General features: G+C 40.5%; 2 protein-coding genes across 2 annotated transcripts; both read left to right on the forward strand.

Moving 5' to 3' along the window:
- The first annotated feature begins 4,894 nt into the window (after positions 1–4,894).
- On the forward strand, positions 4,895–8,880 carry LOC108411282 (macrophage mannose receptor 1-like). Its single transcript, XM_037534089.1, has 6 exons — positions 4,895–4,997; positions 6,197–6,235; positions 6,322–6,536; positions 7,758–7,920; positions 8,105–8,464; positions 8,561–8,880. The coding sequence occupies exons 2-6, from the start codon at positions 6,199–6,201 to the stop codon at positions 8,566–8,568; spliced, it is 783 nt and encodes a 260-aa protein (XP_037389986.1). The 5' UTR covers positions 4,895–4,997; positions 6,197–6,198; the 3' UTR covers positions 8,569–8,880.
- A 1,616-nt stretch (positions 8,881–10,496) lies between these two features.
- Positions 10,497–18,141, forward strand: LOC108411277 (macrophage mannose receptor 1-like). The gene is made up of 5 exons (XM_017682767.2): positions 10,497–10,601; positions 12,396–12,434; positions 12,521–12,729; positions 13,267–13,429; positions 16,546–18,141. The coding sequence occupies exons 1-5, from the start codon at positions 10,538–10,540 to the stop codon at positions 16,914–16,916; spliced, it is 846 nt and encodes a 281-aa protein (XP_017538256.1). The 5' UTR covers positions 10,497–10,537; the 3' UTR covers positions 16,917–18,141.
- Positions 18,142–18,223: the final 82 nt, after the last annotated feature.

Below are 18,223 nucleotides of genomic sequence, written 5' to 3' on the forward strand. Positions count from 1 at the left end.
CTGAGAGAGAGAGAGAGAGAGAGAGAGAGAGAGAGAGAGAGAGAGAGGGGAGGGGGGGCGTTATGGAGATAAGGGGAGTCAGTCAGTCCATGGTTCCTTATTTTTTGGAAAATGTTTTTTATCAGTTTGATCCTACCTTGAAAATGTGAGATATGCCAAACCTATCTGTGGTAAAAGTATTCAAAATAAATAAAGGGAATATAAAAATAAACTGTCTTCTCTAACTTTTTTGAGAAAGCGTGTCTTGCTGACAGTGTTTCCATAGGAACAAGTGAAGTAAACGGTGATATGTAAATGAAAGGTAAGTATTGTTAACAGTCAATGTATGTCACTGTTGCCCACCACCCAGGTTCCACCTCATTTTATTTCTCAGAACATATTTCCCAAACACACAGCTCAGTATCATACACACTGCTCCCAAAATCCTCCAGACTGAGACCTGCACAAGTTCCGTGCAAAGCCACAAGAAGCTGAAGAGCCACCTTGATCCTAACGACCCAACTTCAGTCTGGAAAGACCTCCAAGAAATCAAAAACTACACGGTGAGAGAGACGCTCCTTCTCCTGAAAAACCACCAGCTCACCAACAACCCGAACGAGTTCTACTGCAGGACAATCTACAGCCTCTCTCTGCCAGTCCCTCGTCCTCCTCTCTCACCCTAGCTCTCACCTCTGCCCGCTGCTTACATCACCAATAATGAGCAGGACGTTAACAGGCTTTATAGCAAAGAAAAAAAGGTCCCTGCATCCACCCTAAAGCACTGCTGTGACCAACTAGAGCCAATCTTCATTAACATCTTTTATAAATCACTGGAACTTTGTTCCCTCATGCTTCAAAACATCTGCCAACATTACAGACCCCAAAAAATGAACATTACTGGACCAAATGACTACCTGCCAGTAGCCCTGACCTCTGTAGTCACCAAGGTCTTTGAACACCTGGTCCTAGCCCACCTAAAGGCCATCACAAACCCTCTGCTGGATCCCCTGCAGTTTGCATACAGAGTTAACAGCTCTGTATATGACTGAGTCACTTGGCTCTGCACAGTGTCTTGACAGCCCTGCAACCTACACTATAGTTCTGTTTGTGGACTTTGGCTTGGCTTTTGACACCATAGTGCCAGAGCTGCTACAGGTCAAACTATCCCAGCTGTCAGTGACAGACCCCATGTGCTGATGGATTGTGGATTTTCTGACAAACAGGAGTCAAACACACATCAGACTCCCAGATCCTCCGTACTGGAGTTCCACAAGGTTATGCTCACATTTATATTTACATTTACAGCATTTAGCGGACGCTCTTATCTAGAGTGACTTACAAGAAGTGCTTTGTCTGTCTAGAGAAAGCATCTTTGCTAGTTATCAATAGGTTAGAGAAAGAGACGGTCCTGAGCTCAGATACTGCTAGAAACAAAAGTCACTGTAGATACCCAGAGAAAAAGAACAGAGCTGAACACAGAACTCAATACAATACATTTCAGTACAATGCATTACAGCGTTATGTATTAATTCAGTGCTCATTAAGTGCTGTGTGAAGAGATGAGTCTTCCGTCTGTGTTTGAAGGCCGTGAGAGACTCCGCTGCACAGACAGCCAGTGGGAGTTCATTCCACCACCTGGGCTCCAGTTCAGAGAACATTCTCGACGCTTGTCTTCCAGGCGCCTTGAAGGATGGCGGGTCAAGCCGAGCTGTACTCGAAGCTCGAAGGGCTCGTGGTTCAGTTCGAGATTTCACCATTGCCATCAAGTCGGTAGGAGCTGGTCCATTTTTGTCTTTGTAGGCCAGCATTAGGGTTTTAAACCTGATCCGAGCAGCTACAGGTAGCCAGTGAATGGAGCACAGCAGTGGGGTGATGTGGCTGAACTTGGGGAGATTGAAGACGAGCCATGCTGCTGTGCCCACTCCTTCTCCTCAGTCTCTCCATCAGTGACCGTGTCTCTATAGAACCATTATCCGATATGATATTGAGCACTGAGAGGTCAGTGTTTAAACAGGTTACTGATCAGGTAACAACAACAATGAGAGCGATAACTGAGATGCTATTGAGTGACAATGTATAAAGATGGAATGATCTGGGCTGCATTTACTCAGATCTATCTGTCTGCTATATAAGTGAGTAACATAAAATGATGAAATGCAATACGTCTGCTCAATTCATTCCCTTTTAACATTTGCATTTAAATTGGCTCAGGGCATTTAATAGATATGTACAGTGAATTTTAAGTAGGAATTGATTTAGGAATTCCTTTTATAAGGCAACACAGATAGAAGAAACTGCCTGTATCATATTTCAGACTTGAAAAGCACAAAAATAACTGAACCATTTGATGTAAAGGTAAAATCTTTTCTGCTCCTTATAGTTCAGGATCCATTTTTTCATCAATATGCCTCCGACTAAATCATGCAAATATGATCATTTAGCTGGATAACATAAATATTCCCATTACTAACACTTCTCTTTCTTGTCATTGGAAAAAAGGCAATAGAAGTGATTTTGAAGCTCATAATAAGCAGACTGTGATTTGTATATGTTTTGAATGCTTAGTTCTTCAGTTCTTTATGTTCGGGATTAATTCACATTTACGTGCTACTGAAATGTGATTTTCATCTATATATCAAATATTCATTAATACACATAAAATACTGTTGTAGCAAAGGGGTTCTTTTTCTTTTCTCACAAGATTCCCCTGTTTGTTCAATTACCACTAAAATCTATAACAAATATTTGTGATATTTGCTATAAAAATAAGTTACTCTATTCTATGTGTATGAATAGAAAGCATATCTGACGTATATTATTTTAATTATAGGCTGTATCTAAAGTGAATCAATCGAAGTTTTGGAGGTACAAACCACAAAATATAAAACAAAAAACAAGGCAAAAACTAAATTTAGAGGTCAACAGCAATTCAGCAGTCCATAGACGAAATCACGTAACCAGTGTGGGGTCAAAAGCCAAGGCAAAAAAGGCCACAAAGTGAGAGCAGACATGGGTCAACAGCACAGGGACCTAGTGTAGGACCTAATGATGCTGCAATGGCCAGCAGGAGATCAGGCGTTACTATGGTGACTGTTCAGCACTCAAATGACAGTGACCTCTGGTGGCCAGTCCTGAGTCCTGCTGGGAATAGATGTGACAAATATCCAATAAAAATACTCAAACAATAATACACTGTGCGTCCAAACATTCATAGACCCACACATGTCCAGCATTTCTCCTTAAATCAAGGGCATTAATAGGGAGTTTGTCCTCCGTTGCTGCAGTAACAGCCTCTGGAAATTCTTTACGCTAGACATTAGAACTCTACTGTAAGGATTTGATTGCATTCAGCCAGACGAATACATAACCTCATGTCCACATACTCACTAAACTTTTAAACTTGTTTTATTTCTTTCTAAAGGCCTAACCAGGAATAGAGTATAATAATGAGCTATTAACGTTATTAATGATGGTCATTATTCCTTTCAGAGTCTTGTTTGATTAAATTCATCTAGCCGATGTTAGCTCTACTAATGCTAGCTAAGGTGTTTTTTCAAGCCTAAACCACAGAGACACATTGTCGCAAGTGAAGACACTGTTACCTACGATATGTGAACATTTTGGGGATATTCATCTTACAAGGTGGCGTGGTGGGTAGTGCTGTCGCCTCACAGCGAGGAGGGCCTGGGTTCGATTCCCCAGCCAGGTGACCGGGGTCTTCTCTGTGTGGAGTTTGCATATTCCCCCCGTGTCTGCGTGGGTTTCCTCCCACAGTCCAAAGACATGCAGTCAGGCCAATTGGACATGATGTGAGTGTGATTGTGTCTGTCTGTCTGCCCTGCGATGGACTGGCGACCTGTCCAGGGTGTATCCTGCCTTCCGCCCAATGACCGCTGGGATAGGCTCCAGCAGTCCCCGCGACCCTGTCGGAGAAGTGGCTTAGAAAGTGTCTTCTAAGTGGCTTAGAAGACGGCTCACATCAAAGCAACAGAAAAGGAAACATTCTCAATTTTCTTTCTAAAAGAGTAACAGAAATAAAAAGGCTGAGACAGAACAGTCCAGACCCAGCGGTCAGAAGAAAGGATGAAGTAAAGGCAAAAGAGTTGATATGCAGGGAGAGATGTGAAGTTGCGAAGGTCCGCACGTTGTGCTAATCTCTTTTTTTCTGTACTGCACACTGTGAACCGTAGTTCAAAACAGCTGCTGTGTTGTGATTCTGATAGTAATACATCTGGATCATATTCACTTGCAGTTTTAGGAACTATAGAGCACAGATGTAACCAACACAGTGTTATCATTACGTAGCCATTCACCAAGTACATGTCAGGTATTTTGCTGCCTATACATGATTAAGTTTTGTGACCCCTCTGTACGTTGGTGCCCACAGGTGCCACCCTGTGTTTAAAATGCTGGACACACCTCTGGCTGGATGTGGCCCTGTAAAACCATGAGGATCCACCGGGTGTCAGCGTAGGGGCCTTTATACCAGTCATTGCTGTCAACACACCTGATAACTACCCTGAGGTGTTTCAAAACTCCAGCAGCACTGCTGCGTCTGATCCACTGTACCAGCACAACACACATTAACACACCATCACCACGTCAGTGTTACTACAGTGCTGAGAATGATCCACCACCCAAACAGTACCTGCTCTGTGAGGGTCCATGGGGGTCCTGACCACTGAAGAACAGGGTAAAAGGGGCTAACAAAGTATCAGAGAAACAGATGGACTACAGTCTGTAACTGTAGAACTACAAAGTGCAGCTATACAGTAATCTGATAAAATGGGTGAGGTATATATAAGGTTGGTATACCAGTGGAAAACGGAAAATAGCCTTGGGCAGGTGCCTTTCATTTTGTGTATCAGTGTGATCTGTATCTAGGGACCGTTGTTCATTTGCATTAAGACAAAGAAGCAAACACAAATACAGAGCTGCACTGTGTTTAGTTATCACGCACAACATAAACTGCAGGAGACACACAGAGACTAACAGGGCACAACCTCCATCAGCATCAGGTAAGAAACCCTTTTAAGACTCTTTAAGCTGAAACACTTCTCTAAGAGAACTTTTCTCACGTTCTGTATATGCCTCACTTTTTTAAATATAATATTCCACTAATCATACCTGTTCCTTTTCAAGACGATACTGTATGGTATGTTCCTTTTCTTCTGATTACATATTCCTCATATGTAATCAGAAGTTGTTTACCCACTAGAACAGTTATAACGTTGGCACAAACTGACTTCCTGATACTATACATATTTTAACATTTGACATGTTAGCTGTATAGAACCATGAACACCCACAGAACCCTTTGCATGACCAAAGAGCTCTTGGAGAACGTGCTGTAGATGGTTCTATATCAAACCTTTTTTTTTAAGTGTTCTATATAGCACCCAAAAAGGGTCATCTGTTGTCAAGATGTTAAGCTTGAAGTGAAGAACCCTTTTGGGTACTATACAGAACCTTTTTCAGGGTTCAGAACCTTATAGAACCATCTACAGAACATTAATGCACAATTTCCATCAATTTGAAGAACCATTTCATCAGAGGTGGAAAATCCAGCTCCAGAAAGTAAAAATCCTTCCCAGGATTTTGTTCCAACAGCCTGGCTTCTCTAGTTAGATCTAACCACCAGCAGAGCTGTCCAGGCAGTTGGAACAAAATCCTGGGAAGGATTTTAGGATTTTTACTTTCTGGAGCCGGATTTTCCACCACTGCATTTCATAAGGCAATGAACTCTTTAATCATGGAAAGGGTTCTTTGAGTATTCGTAGTTCATATTTGCAGCCCAATTAAGTGACTTATTCATCACTGAAATGCCTGAATTTCGTGAACCACTAAGTGATTTTCAGAGGGCTGAAGAAGTGTTTTGTCCTAAAATGTTTTTCCTGAAGTTGATTATTGTTTTTAGGTGCTTACTGTGTTAAACCATCAGCTAGGTGTACCCAGTAGAGTTTTTGTCAAGTTTCTGTCTCTTAAAAATGTTCTGCTACTTATATTTCTACAGCTTGTGTGTTACTTTAATCTCAAATGGCATCAGCAGCATCTCCTGCTTTCCAAACTGGCATGTGTTCCTCATCACAGCTCATCTCTACCTCCTATAAAGTCTCTCTTTCTCAGCTCAGGCTCTGGAAAGTTCGGTTTCATGTGCTGGTAGTAAAGACTGCTGAGGTGTTTAATGTGTGGATCGTGTCTCTCTTGTTCTCCACAGTCATGAGTTCAGCTCTGTATCTGGTCCTGCTTTTCTCAGGTCAGTGTAGCTTCATGATCATCTGTAAAACTCTCTGCTGCTTCATTACTGTACTGGCATGCTGATGAGAGCTTTCATCTCTACAGGTCTGTGGACGCTCTCCTTCTGTGCGACTCGTCAGTTTTATGTGGTGAATGAAAAGAAGACCTGGACCGAAGCTCAGCACTACTGCAGAGAGAAATACACTGACCTGGTCACCGTTGAGAGCCAAGAGGAGATGAACGCTCTGGTAGCTGTTCTCAATGGGAAAACTGGCTATTTCTGGATTGGACTGAGACAGAAAGAAAATAAGGACAACACTGTAAGTTGTATATAATATGAGGAAATTCTGTCATTCTAGTTTTCCTTATATGAAGTAGGATGCAAGTTTTGGAGCAACTCCATAAGCATTTATAGATTTTAAGCATTAAGCCCAAATTCTTCTTCACAATTATACACAGAATGCGTTCATGCATCACAGTAACTGTTCTCTGTTAGCTGTATGATATGCAGAGGTGGACGAAGTACATAAACCATGTACTTGAGTTAAAATAGAGAAACCCAAGGTAAAATTTTACTCCAGTAAAAGTAGAAGTTCCTCCCTTTAGACCTCCACTTGAGTAAAAGTACTAAAGTATTTACCTTCAAATGTACTTAAGTATAAAGTAAAAGTACTTATTAATTAACTTTATGCAACTTAGTTCCAGTTTAATAAAAACTGGCTTTAAACTCAGGATCACAGATGAGCTCCTTTACTATGTTGATCTGTAGGCGTCTGTTCATAAACATAAACCAGCCCAAACTCATTTACTATAAAATGAAATGGTGTTTGTAGAAATTCAGAAAAAAGCCGCGTCAGTCTCGACTGCATATGTGGACATATTTCTATATTGAGCTCTATTTACACAAAGTTAGGTTAGTTCATCATTTATGTTGAACAGACTCTCCCAAAGTTTTACGCTGCTGCGCTGACGTTGAACCGCGTGCTGCACTGGGTCGGTATGACCAACAGGTCAAAACCAGCTCTAAACAAAGTGACCGCTGGGCCCTGATTGGTGCTCTGGCTTTGCGCTTCTTTCGTTTTGACATGTTACGTTTTTATACACACAGAAACCAAAAGGAGCGACAGATTTGAAATGCAGTGGAGTGAAAGTAAAAAGTCACCAAAAGCGAAAAAACTTCAGTACAAATACAGAAAAAAGTACTTAAGTACAGTAAAGAATTACTTACATACTTTACTACTGTCCACCACTTATGATTTGTCATTAATGTTCATTATAGAGTTACACTTCATCTAAACTATGCTATAGTTGTGAATTACGTTTAAATAAAGTGCAAATACTAATTCAGCTTTCATACACATTTCCTCACTTTAATAAACACTGAAGAGAGCTCTTATAATAAACACACACACATACATCTTCAATCCTATTAAAACCTCTGCATCATAAAGATACCAAAGATGGTTTTATCGGGTGTGATGATGAGCTCTGAGAGGTCAGCGTTTAAACAATTCACTGATCAGGTATTAATGTGTTTCTAGGTCTGGATCTGGTCAGATGGGAGTAACTCCTCATACAGATACTGGAACACTGGAGAACCAAACAACGGTGTGGGTGATAACTGTGGGATATTAGTGAGCAACAATGCATATAGATGGAATGATCTGGGCTGTACATACCCAGATCCATTTGTCTGCTATATAAGTGAGTAACATAAAATGATGAAATCACTTTAAGCATTTGAATTTGTATTGGCTCAGGGCTTTTAAATAGATCTGAAGAGTGAATTTAAACAGGAATTCATTTCGGAATCCCTTTTAATAGGAATCAATCAGAGAAACACATACAGGTAGAAACGCTGCCTCTATTTTTTCTCACCTTTCAAAAGATATTCCACTCATCCTGATTAATGAGACCAAGACGTGGAGAGAAGCTCTGAGCTACTGCAGAGAGAATCATGTGGATCTGGTTTCTGTTCACACTGAGGAAATCCAGCACTGGGTGGAGATTATGGCTAAAAATGCCTCCACTGCTAATGTGTGGATGGGTCTGCAGCACACCTGTGTCTTAAGTATCTGGTTCTGGGTGAGTGGATTGACTATGTGCTATGAGAACTGGGCTCCGGGGAACGGGACGGAGGTGGAAGACTGCGGTGGAGGAGAAAGAACAGGAGCGGTGCAGTCTGGGAGTAAGCAGTGGGTCAGTCTGCCAGAGGATCAGAGACTCAACTTCATCTGCGCCACCAGGAGTAAGTCTGAGGATTATGCAGAGGGTTGAATATCTGCCAGTAGTTGAGTATTGATGGTAAAACCAATACTGAATAATGCTGCTTGCTTCTTTTTAGAGATCTAGAAGATTCAAGCTGTTCAGCTGGATCCGGTTCTTCACCAAGATGCTTCTGATGAAGTCAGACAAATATGATCGTTTGCTTAATAATATAAATATTCACATTACTCTTCTTTTCATTGGCAAAAGGCTTTAAAAGTAATTTTGAAACTCATAATAAGCTCATTATAATGTGTATGTTTTATATGGTTATTTAATGAGTTATTCATGTTGGGTATTAATTCAGACTTACTTGCTACTGAATGTTATTTTCATCGTTACATCAAGTAGAAATATTCATTAAACAAGGTTGGAAGGTGTCCAATCCCCAAAGGTCAATTCTCCTTCTCGCAACATTCCTGTTTATTCAATACACACTTGATGAAGAATTTATACACATATTTGTGATATTCATGACTACAATGAGTTTTTGCTTCATATGTACTAACTGTTCTATATGCACTAATACAAACATTCTCAAAGCATTTCTGACTTATTTTGCTTATAGGCTGTATCCAAAGTGAATTAAACAACAATAGTCAACAATAATTCTGCAGTCCATTAACTGTACCTCAACTGTTAACTGCCCATAACTGTTATTTACTGTTAACAGTGTATAAAAGCTCATAAAACCAGAGAAGGTTCAAACACTAAGGCAAAAAACACAGAAGAACAGTCAACAGGTGGAGAGCAGGCATGGGTCAAAAACACAGGGAAAAGCAGACACTGAAAAAGGCTTAGGAGTGGCAAGACTTCACAAACTGAGCTAGAAGGTCAGACTCCCTCATAGCTGTGGTAGGACTGATGCAGGACTAAGGGCCAGGGAGGAAAAGGGGTGGCAGTAGGGACTGCAAACACTTAAGCTGTAACATAACTTCATTAATAGTATTAATGATGGTTATTCTGATATTATTAAACATGGTTATTATTGCCCTCTGTCTTTCTCTACCAATTTATGTAGCTGGTGCCTTGCCCGCTCTCACGGGCACCCGTGGCACATCATTATTTGCATATTATTTGCACTCAGACCAGCGCAACACACACTAACACACCACCACCACATCAGTGTTACTGCAGTGCTGAGAATGACCCACCACCCAAGCAATACCTGCTCTGCGGAGGTCCTGTGGGGGTCCTGACCACTGAAGAACAGGGTGAAACTAGACTAACAAACAGATGGACTACAGTCTGTCAGAACTACAACAGTTTAAATATGTTAGATGGACCTGTTAAAACAGGTGAGAGGGTTGGTCTACCAGTGGACAGAGGAAAGCTGAACAGTGCCTATTCTGTCCTTATTGCCTGTAGCTTAGCACAACTTGACAGATAGCTAAACAGTTGGGGTTGAATAAAGAGCTGGACCAAAGGCGTTTCAGTTTCTTCAGTGTTTACTTTATCCAGATTCCCAAATTCTTTTTTGTGAAACTGCAAACAACATTGCATATCTTAAGTTTAGGAAAAACATCAGTATAATTACAAAATACACTGACATATTAGTAAAGCACGCTGCTTTGTATCTACAAAGAACATGTCATAGAAAGGCATCTAACAGTACTAACAGCTTACAAATGTGTTCAATATACTGCTCATCCATATCTTAAAACAAAATAGACAAAGTTTTACTCACAAACAGTGATGTCTAAGACACAAAACGTGAGGATGGAGAGAGATGAAGTTACATCTGCTTCATTACACACACGACTCAATCTAAGATGGCTGTGCTGACTTCTAAACTTCATCATGTGACTTAACTAGCGAATCAAATTAATTAAAGAAAAGTTAACAAACAATAGCAGTGCCATCTAGTGGCTGTGAAAGGGAATATCCAGTATATAAAACAACAGTCAGAACAGTGCCTTTTATTTTGTGTATCAGTCTGCTCTGTATCTGGGGATCATTGTTCATTTGCATTTACCCTCCGGAACGCATGTAAATGAGTATTTAAAAAAAAAGAAGAAGCAAGAACAAATACAGAGCTGCACTGTGTTTAGTTATCATGCAGAACATAAACTGCAGGAGACACACAGAGACTAACAGGGCACAATCTCCATCAGCATCAGGTAAGAAACCCCTTTAAGACTCTTTAAGCTGAAACACTTCTCAAAACAATTGAAAGCACTGTTGCTATGTTCTATATTTTCTATATTATATTTTTTAATAGGATATTCTACTATACATATATCAAATAGTGTAGTTTAAGAAGATGCTGCACTATATATATTATATTGTGACGGGGAGCGAGGAGGCGGACGCATACGCTGAGATAAGCGACTTTAATTAAGGGCAAATCCAGGGTCGTAGTCAAAACAGTCCAAGTTCAGGAAGCCAACACGGAGAGATTGGGGTTCAGACATGACAAGAAACACAAATAGCAAACAGATTCAAACACAATACAGCGGACAAAGACCGATACATTAAACAAAGACCGGCGAACACTAAGAGCAAACACAGGGCTTAAGTAACACAGGGACAATGACGGTCAGGTGCAGAAAATCAGGGGCAGAGTTACAAAACAAGGGGTTGGAATAGGACCACAACAAAAACGCACATGGACAGGACTGGGAGGGGCCAACCGTGACATATATTTGCTTATATGTAATCACAACTTATCAGTAAACTTATCTGTTTACACACTAGGACAGTGTCACTGTCAGTGTCAACTGAATTTACATATACTATACATATTTTAACATTTGAATGTCTCTGTTTATTATCTATGAGCTTATTTGTGTCAGATTAACAGGTTTACTTCATTTCAGCTGCTCTCTGCATGCACAGTGTTCATTATAAAGCTCATCACTGTCAACCCCTGCTGTAGTTATTAAATGACCTATGCTATACATGCACTAGATGACTCTGAAAAGACTCGTAAAAGACTGAAACACTAGCCACAGACTATGCTTTTACAAAGACTGGGGATCTTGCAGGGTCACCTTTTGCAAGAGGGCACCAAGACTTTTGAAATGAATTCCCGTCATGTAAAATTTATAAGAGAAACCTTTCCTTCCTCCACTTTGTAGGGGTACAAATGGGAAGACACACTGGCTGGGAATGCTCAGCCCAGTTCACCGTAGAATTGTATATTCTGGCAGATCATCACCCAGTATTTTTTAAATTAACCTGTAAAATGTGCAGTTAGTTTTTTTTTTTTTAATAGAAAGATTTACACATCAACACAACATGCAGCGATTCAGCATCGTTGATGGAGTTTTCTCAACTGATCCATAAAACCATTGTAACAGAATGAGTCTGTTATAGACTAAACATGCAGTTTACAGTTTGAGTTTATATCATCATTGTCCATTCTCTGTCTCGTTCTCTGTCTTTCTCTATCTATGTATCTATCTATATATCAGCTTGCTCGCTTGCCCATTCTCATGCACACCCCTGGCACATCACTATTTGCATGAGCCAAGATTTTAACATGGTTGATTTTATCGCTCAGCCCTGGAACAATGGACCAGCTTTTCACACTCACACAGACTACAGAGGGCCCCAGGGAATTTGCCAACCCAGTCTACATGTGTTTTGTGGAGAAGGCTTACGTTGTACAAGACTCTTGTTGTACCAGTAGCTGTCTTTATTGTCTCATATGGGTTCGCCTGTGAATGTGACCTTCTCATTTAACTACTCAGCTGCCTGTTGGTTTCATGTATGTGAAACCCCTTAGTTAGAGTATGTTTGTTTGTTTACTGCTGGAGCTTCTCTGTTCATCTCAGATCACTGATTGGGGATTAAGAGGTTAATGTTACTGTAATTACCTGAAATGTCATTACTTAAATGATCTAATGTGCTGGTAGTAAAGACTGCTGAGGTGTTTAATGTGTGGATCGTGTCTCTCTTGTTCTCCACAGTCATGAGTTCAGCTCTGTATCTGGTCCTGCTTTTCTCAGGTCAGTGTAGCTTCATGATCATCTGTAAAACTCTCTGCTGCTTCATTACTGTACTGTCATGCTGACGAGAGCTTTCATCTCTACAGCTCTGTGGACGCTCTCCTTCTGCTGGACTCCTCAGTTTCATGTGGTGGAAGAAAATAAGACCTGGACCGACGCTCAGAACTACTGCAGAGAGACATTCACTGACCTGGCCACCATTGAGAACCAAGAGCACATGAATGCTGTAAAAGCTGTTCTCACAGCGGCAGCAGGCAATGCCTGGATCGGACTGAGACGGAAAATTAACGCCGATGTAAGCAATTATGTACATTAAGAGAAAGGACCACAGAATTACTGAAACCACCTGAAAAATGAAAATCATAACTAATGAGTGTTAAACTATTAAAACATATATATCGCAATTAATCACAGTAGTTTGTGTAGTAGTATCCTGGTACAGACCAGTGATGTGCTGTTTAAAATGTAATCTGTCACTTTATCCAAAGCATTACTATTATTAAAGCGACCAGATTATTTTTCATGACTTTTTTTTCATTCATATAATTAAACATAAAACAGAAAACTCTACATTTCATTTGCAATCTATAATCTATTGTATGTCCACCATTATTCTTTCAAAAAAACCTGGTATATCCAAAATACAAATGGATATACAACAAATTGGACTGAAATTCTTCATTTGCAATGTCATTTCCCACTAAAGCATCTACATCAGACAGCTACTCCCTAAAATGACCATGTGGCTGACAGAATAACAATGGTGTAATAATATGTGATGTTACTGTATTAACATGTTCACTGATCTGATCAGGTATTAATGTGTTTCTAGAGCTGGATCTGGTCAGATGGGAGTAACTCCTCATACAGGGACTGGGACACTAGAGAGCCAAACAACGGTGTGGGTGATTACTGTGTGCAGTTATTGCAAGACCATGAATACAGATGGAATGATGAATGCTGCCAATGGGCAAATCCATTTATCTGCTATAAAGGTGAGTAATAGTAAAGAGTAATATAAGATGATGAGCTGCAGAGCATCTGTTACACGTCCAGTTCATTCACTGTTGCCTTTGTATGAAACAGGTTCACGTCTGTAGATCTAAATGGATTTAGAGAGACAGAGAAACAGAGAAACACCTACAAAAAGTTGTGTCTGTGTGGAAGAAGTAGAATCTTTAAGTGTTGTGACGGCTGCAGACTAGAAGCAAAAAGGCCAAAGCCTTGAAAACTTAGTCTACATCTTAGTCAGCAAAATCATACGTTGCACAGTTTATGACTTTCCATTGCTTTTCAAAGATACATCACATACAGATCACATATAGTGTCGTTACATCACCACGTACAGCCTACAGACTGCACACGTCCACGTTTAAACAGCTGAAATGAAAAAGAGCAGAAACCATATTTATAAAAGACTTACCTGGAACTCAAGTAGAATCTGTAAATAGCATCTTTAAATGGTGTATCTCCTGCGGACTGGACACAAAAAGGTTAAAGAAATACAAATATTTTCATATCTAGCATTACGCTGCTGTCAGAAGAAAACCTCGTATCTCCATTTTTGACGTTTTTCACTTTTTGACATAATTTGAAAATGCCTGTGACCCTTTACATTGTATGCCAATTTCCTGATGAATGGAGTACAAGAAATGAGCCAAAATGACTTGGGAAAAATTCTGGTTCCATTGACTTACATTAAAAGTAAAGTAGGTTTTTTCCTTCTCCTGTAAAGTTACCACTTTGGAGATACAAGGTTTTCTTCCGAGAACAGTCATAATGGACAGTAGAGAGAAAAAAAAATGCTAGCCAGCTTCGTTTAACCCAAACTGGAGAAACAATGAGAAAAAAGCTCTTAAAGTTTTGGAACAGTACATTTCTTGCAAAAATACTTGCTTATCTGTATGACAGTCATAGTGCGCAAAGTGTTTTTAATTAAAAAGAAAAAATCTTTAATCATTAAAATATCAAGGAAATACAAGGCAGAAAAATCAACGTGCTTCACTCCAGCATTGAAACTCATTCTGCTGAGTTTCCCTGAGCAGGGATGAGCAGATCGATACCGAGACATCGATATTTCCAATCCCGTTTCATATAGAGAATCAAACCTGATTTTCTTTAGTCAGTAAACCAAATAGACACCATCAACCATTACACTGGTTACTCTATAAAGGCTGATCACTTGGAGTTATTTCCCCAGACTTATTTGGCTGTTGATCAAACACCAATGCACTTATTTTGAATGCCCACTTCTTTCCTGATCATTAGACTTTGTATTGCTTGGTCCTGGATTGCAAAGACAGTTAATGGTACCACCCATCCCTATCTGCTGAGGTGCGGCAGCTCAGAAGGGCAAAACATTTGATCTGCAGTTTGCCACATTGCAGTAGAGGGCTCCCAAACACCATTACCCCACACAAAAATGCTTCAGTCCAAGACATTTACCTACAATTCGTGTCTGCTTTCTTACTCTGTTACTCCGTTACATAAGCCCTAATAAAAAACAACTGGACTCAGATGTAATTGTGTTTTCATTTTTTCCTGATGGTAAAACGAACACAATAAGTTGTGGGTAGAAAACCAGCAGTGTCATCTGAAGGATGGACAGGGCCAGTTAAGTCAGTGACATCACCCAAGCTTGTTTGGACCCCCCGTAGACACGCCACTCAAATCTGATATTACGTAATTATGAATTTCCGCAGTTTTTTCCCAAAACAGCAAGAAACAGATGATCCAGTTGCTGTGAATTAGGGCAGAGAAAGTCTCAGAAGACACAAGTGAGTGGGCTGGGTGTGTTTGTGCCCCCTTGTGAAGTAAAAGTTCCTTTTTATATAGTAGTGAAAAAGATAACCGAGCAGAACGAGTCTGACTTCCCTCTGTGGAATAAAAAAAATTAGAATAGCAAATCAAAGTGTGGTAGGAACAAAGTAAGGATGATTAGTATTATTCAAGTGTGAGTGTTATAATAGTGTTAATATCGGTGATGTGGTTTAATTTGCATAGTTAATCTGCACAGGTATGTACTCCATTTCTATAACCCTAACACCAAACCTATACTTCTAAAATCCCTCCAGTTATCTGTTCAGTTCAGATTAAGAGACCCTTAATAGTCCCACAAATTTCACCTCTGCATTTAACCCATCCATGCAGTGAAACATCACATACACACTAGTGAACACACACACTATGGTGCCCCGGGATCAGTTGGGGGTTAGGTGTCTTGCTCAAGGGCTCCTCAGTCAGGTACTGTGCCCTCAGGTACCTTCATGGATGTACAAGTCACCCATGCTTTGTGCACTAATGTCCAATACGGTCGTTCACTTTTGAAATGCGTGCTGATAACAAGCTGGATGGCCTCCTCTTTAGCCCAGAGGGTGCAGTGTCCACGACTTAGAAAAATACATTTGGATTCATCTGACCACATTTTTCTACTTCGCCTCGGACCATCTTAAATGAGCTCAGGCCCAGAGAAGGCGGCAGTGTTTCTGAATCCTGTTTAAGGTTTTCTTCTTTTCATGGTAGAGGTTTAACTTTTGCAGAGGTAGTAATGAACTGTGTTCACAGACGGTGGTTTTCAGAAGCGTTTCCGAGCCCACGCAGTGATTTACGCTACAGAATCATGTCAGTTTTAATGTAATGCTGTCTGAGGGCCCAAAGATCACGGCTAGCCAGTCTTGGTTTTTGGCATTGTCCCTTTTAATGATACTATGTACTGTAGATGATGAAATCCAAAAGAACTATTTTACGTTGAGAAACGTTACTCTTGAATTGTTCCACTACAGAGTGGTGAACCCCTCCCCATCTTCACTTCTGAAACACTCAGCCTCACTTAGATGCTCTTTTTACACCCAATCATGTTACTGACCTGCTGCCAATTAACCTCATTAGTCGTGAGATGTTCCACCAGGTGTTTGTTTTGTTGCTATCATCAAATTCAAAGGAAATATTTTTCAAAAAACAACACATTCTCAGGTTCAGCTTCAACATTCGAAACGCTGTCTTCAAGCACTGAAGCATTCGCTCAGAACCTAGCTATGTTTGCCTCTGTTGCAACGCCACTGAACCAGAAGAATCGTAGTAACATGACCTTTGTTGTCTCTCTCTGATTAAGCCATTCCACTCATCCTGATTAAAGAGGAGAAGACGTGGAGAGAAGCTCTGAGCTACTGCAGAGAGAATCATGTGGATCTGGTTTCTGTTCACACTGAGGAAATCCAGCACTGGGTGGAAACAGCTGTTTATTATGCCTCCACTGCTAATGTGTGGATGGGTCTGCGTCACACCTGCACCCTGAGCTTCTGGTTCTGGGTGAAAGGAGAGTTCATCTGCTACCAGAACTGGGCTCCGGGGAACGGGACAGGGGTGGAAGACTGCAGTGGAGGAGAAAGAACAGGAGCGGTGCAGTCTGGGAGTAAGCAGTGGGTCAGTCTGCCAGAGGATCAGAGACTCAACTTCATCTGCACCACCTCTGAGGGTAAATGAGAGAAATGCCCAGTTGACATGTAAAGCAACTGAATCTTCTTTGGTTCTTTTGTAAGGACTAAAAGAGGATGTGGGCATAAATAATGAACTGCATTTATATACTACTGCACTATATAATCCCGATATCTGATGCTAAATGCGTTCAGTCAAACTTCTAACAATGTATTATTTACTTATTCTTCCACTCTATAAAGCACCACTGATAAGTAAGCCTTAATCACTTTCAACATCATTTTAATTATCAGATTTTTCTCTTTTTCCCACAAAGCAGAATGGCAAGGATAGCTCAACTGAGATCGCACCTCTATTTGCCCAAGAAAGCATTCAAATTATTACAAGCAGAGCTTATCTATTGTCAGAGTTTTTGCCCAGGTACCTTGGATTGTTTTGTTTCTTATCTAAAGTTGGAAGAAAGTGCCATAAATCATGGGTTTTGCGGTAATAGTGCATTCCAAATGGCACAAACATCTGCAGATATAACTTGTGCAGGCTGGTTCTACTGTTCAAAAGCTCTTAGGAGAGCACCGCCAACAGAGTGGATTGCACAAGAGCTTTCGCCATGCCCAGTGCCAGTGGGGTATAAAGCCCCCTGCCAGTCTGGACTGACATCTAATATCTTTCACTATGATCCTACTAATGCTCTTGGGGCTGCAATCAAATTCTCACAGCAATGTTGCTACATCTAGTGTAAAGCCTTCCCGGACGAGTAGAGGCTGTTACTGCAGCACAGGGGAAAAATCTCCCTATTAATACTACTGATTTCAGAAGAAACACTGCATGAGCAGGTGTCCACAAACTTTTGGACACTTAATGTATCTGTTTATTTGCTAAAGCCCATGTTGGTCCAGGTATCTTTGGTTTCACCTAAAGAAGAGCTTTGCTCAGATGCTGTCAGAAGGGTAAAAGCATTTCAATTCTCCACGCAGAACAGCCTCCCACAGCTCCGAGATGCACACAGACTGTTGGTCTAGCGAGTCTATCCTTTTTGCTTGTAGTTTGATACTTTTCTTTGTTTTTTAATTCATATTTTATGGTAAATTTACTATTTTCTTTGACTTTATGTGACTGTTTTCTATGGAAGTCCATAGAGGCCATAGGCTGTTGCTATAATTTTCTGCATAGTTACCTTGACATAGCAAGATCAGTAACTTACAGAGCCCCGCTGGCGACATCATGTATATGTCGTTATTTCAAGACAACAAAGTTGTTATCACGAGATAATAAGATAAACGATTAGTTATTTCAAGATAACTTTATCTTGAGATCACAAGATGATCAACTCATTATCTCAAGATAACCACTTTTGT

The sequence above is a fragment of the Pygocentrus nattereri genome, chromosome 2 (genome assembly GCF_015220715.1).
Source record: "Pygocentrus nattereri isolate fPygNat1 chromosome 2, fPygNat1.pri, whole genome shotgun sequence".
In the NCBI taxonomy this organism is placed as follows: Eukaryota; Metazoa; Chordata; class Actinopteri; order Characiformes; family Serrasalmidae; genus Pygocentrus; species Pygocentrus nattereri.

What these genes read in the sequence shown, in the direction of transcription:
- LOC108411282 (XM_037534089.1), top strand. Translation starts at nt 6,199, where the DNA reads ATGAGTTCAGCTCTGTATCTGGTCCTGCTTTTCTCAG. An exon ending in AAGAAAATAAGGACAACACT is followed by an intron (nt 6,537 to 7,757) that starts GTAAGTTGTATA and finishes ATGTGTTTCTAG; the next exon opens with GTCTGGATCTGGTCAGATGG. An exon ending in TCCATTTGTCTGCTATATAA is followed by an intron (nt 7,921 to 8,104) that starts GTGAGTAACATA and finishes ACCTTTCAAAAG; the next exon opens with ATATTCCACTCATCCTGATT.
- LOC108411277 (XM_017682767.2), top strand. Translation starts at nt 10,538, where the DNA reads ATGCAGAACATAAACTGCAGGAGACACACAGAGACTAACAGGGCACAA. An exon ending in ACAATCTCCATCAGCATCAG is followed by an intron (nt 10,602 to 12,395) that starts GTAAGAAACCCC and finishes TGTTCTCCACAG; the next exon opens with TCATGAGTTCAGCTCTGTAT. An exon ending in GACGGAAAATTAACGCCGAT is followed by an intron (nt 12,730 to 13,266) that starts GTAAGCAATTAT and finishes ATGTGTTTCTAG; the next exon opens with AGCTGGATCTGGTCAGATGG.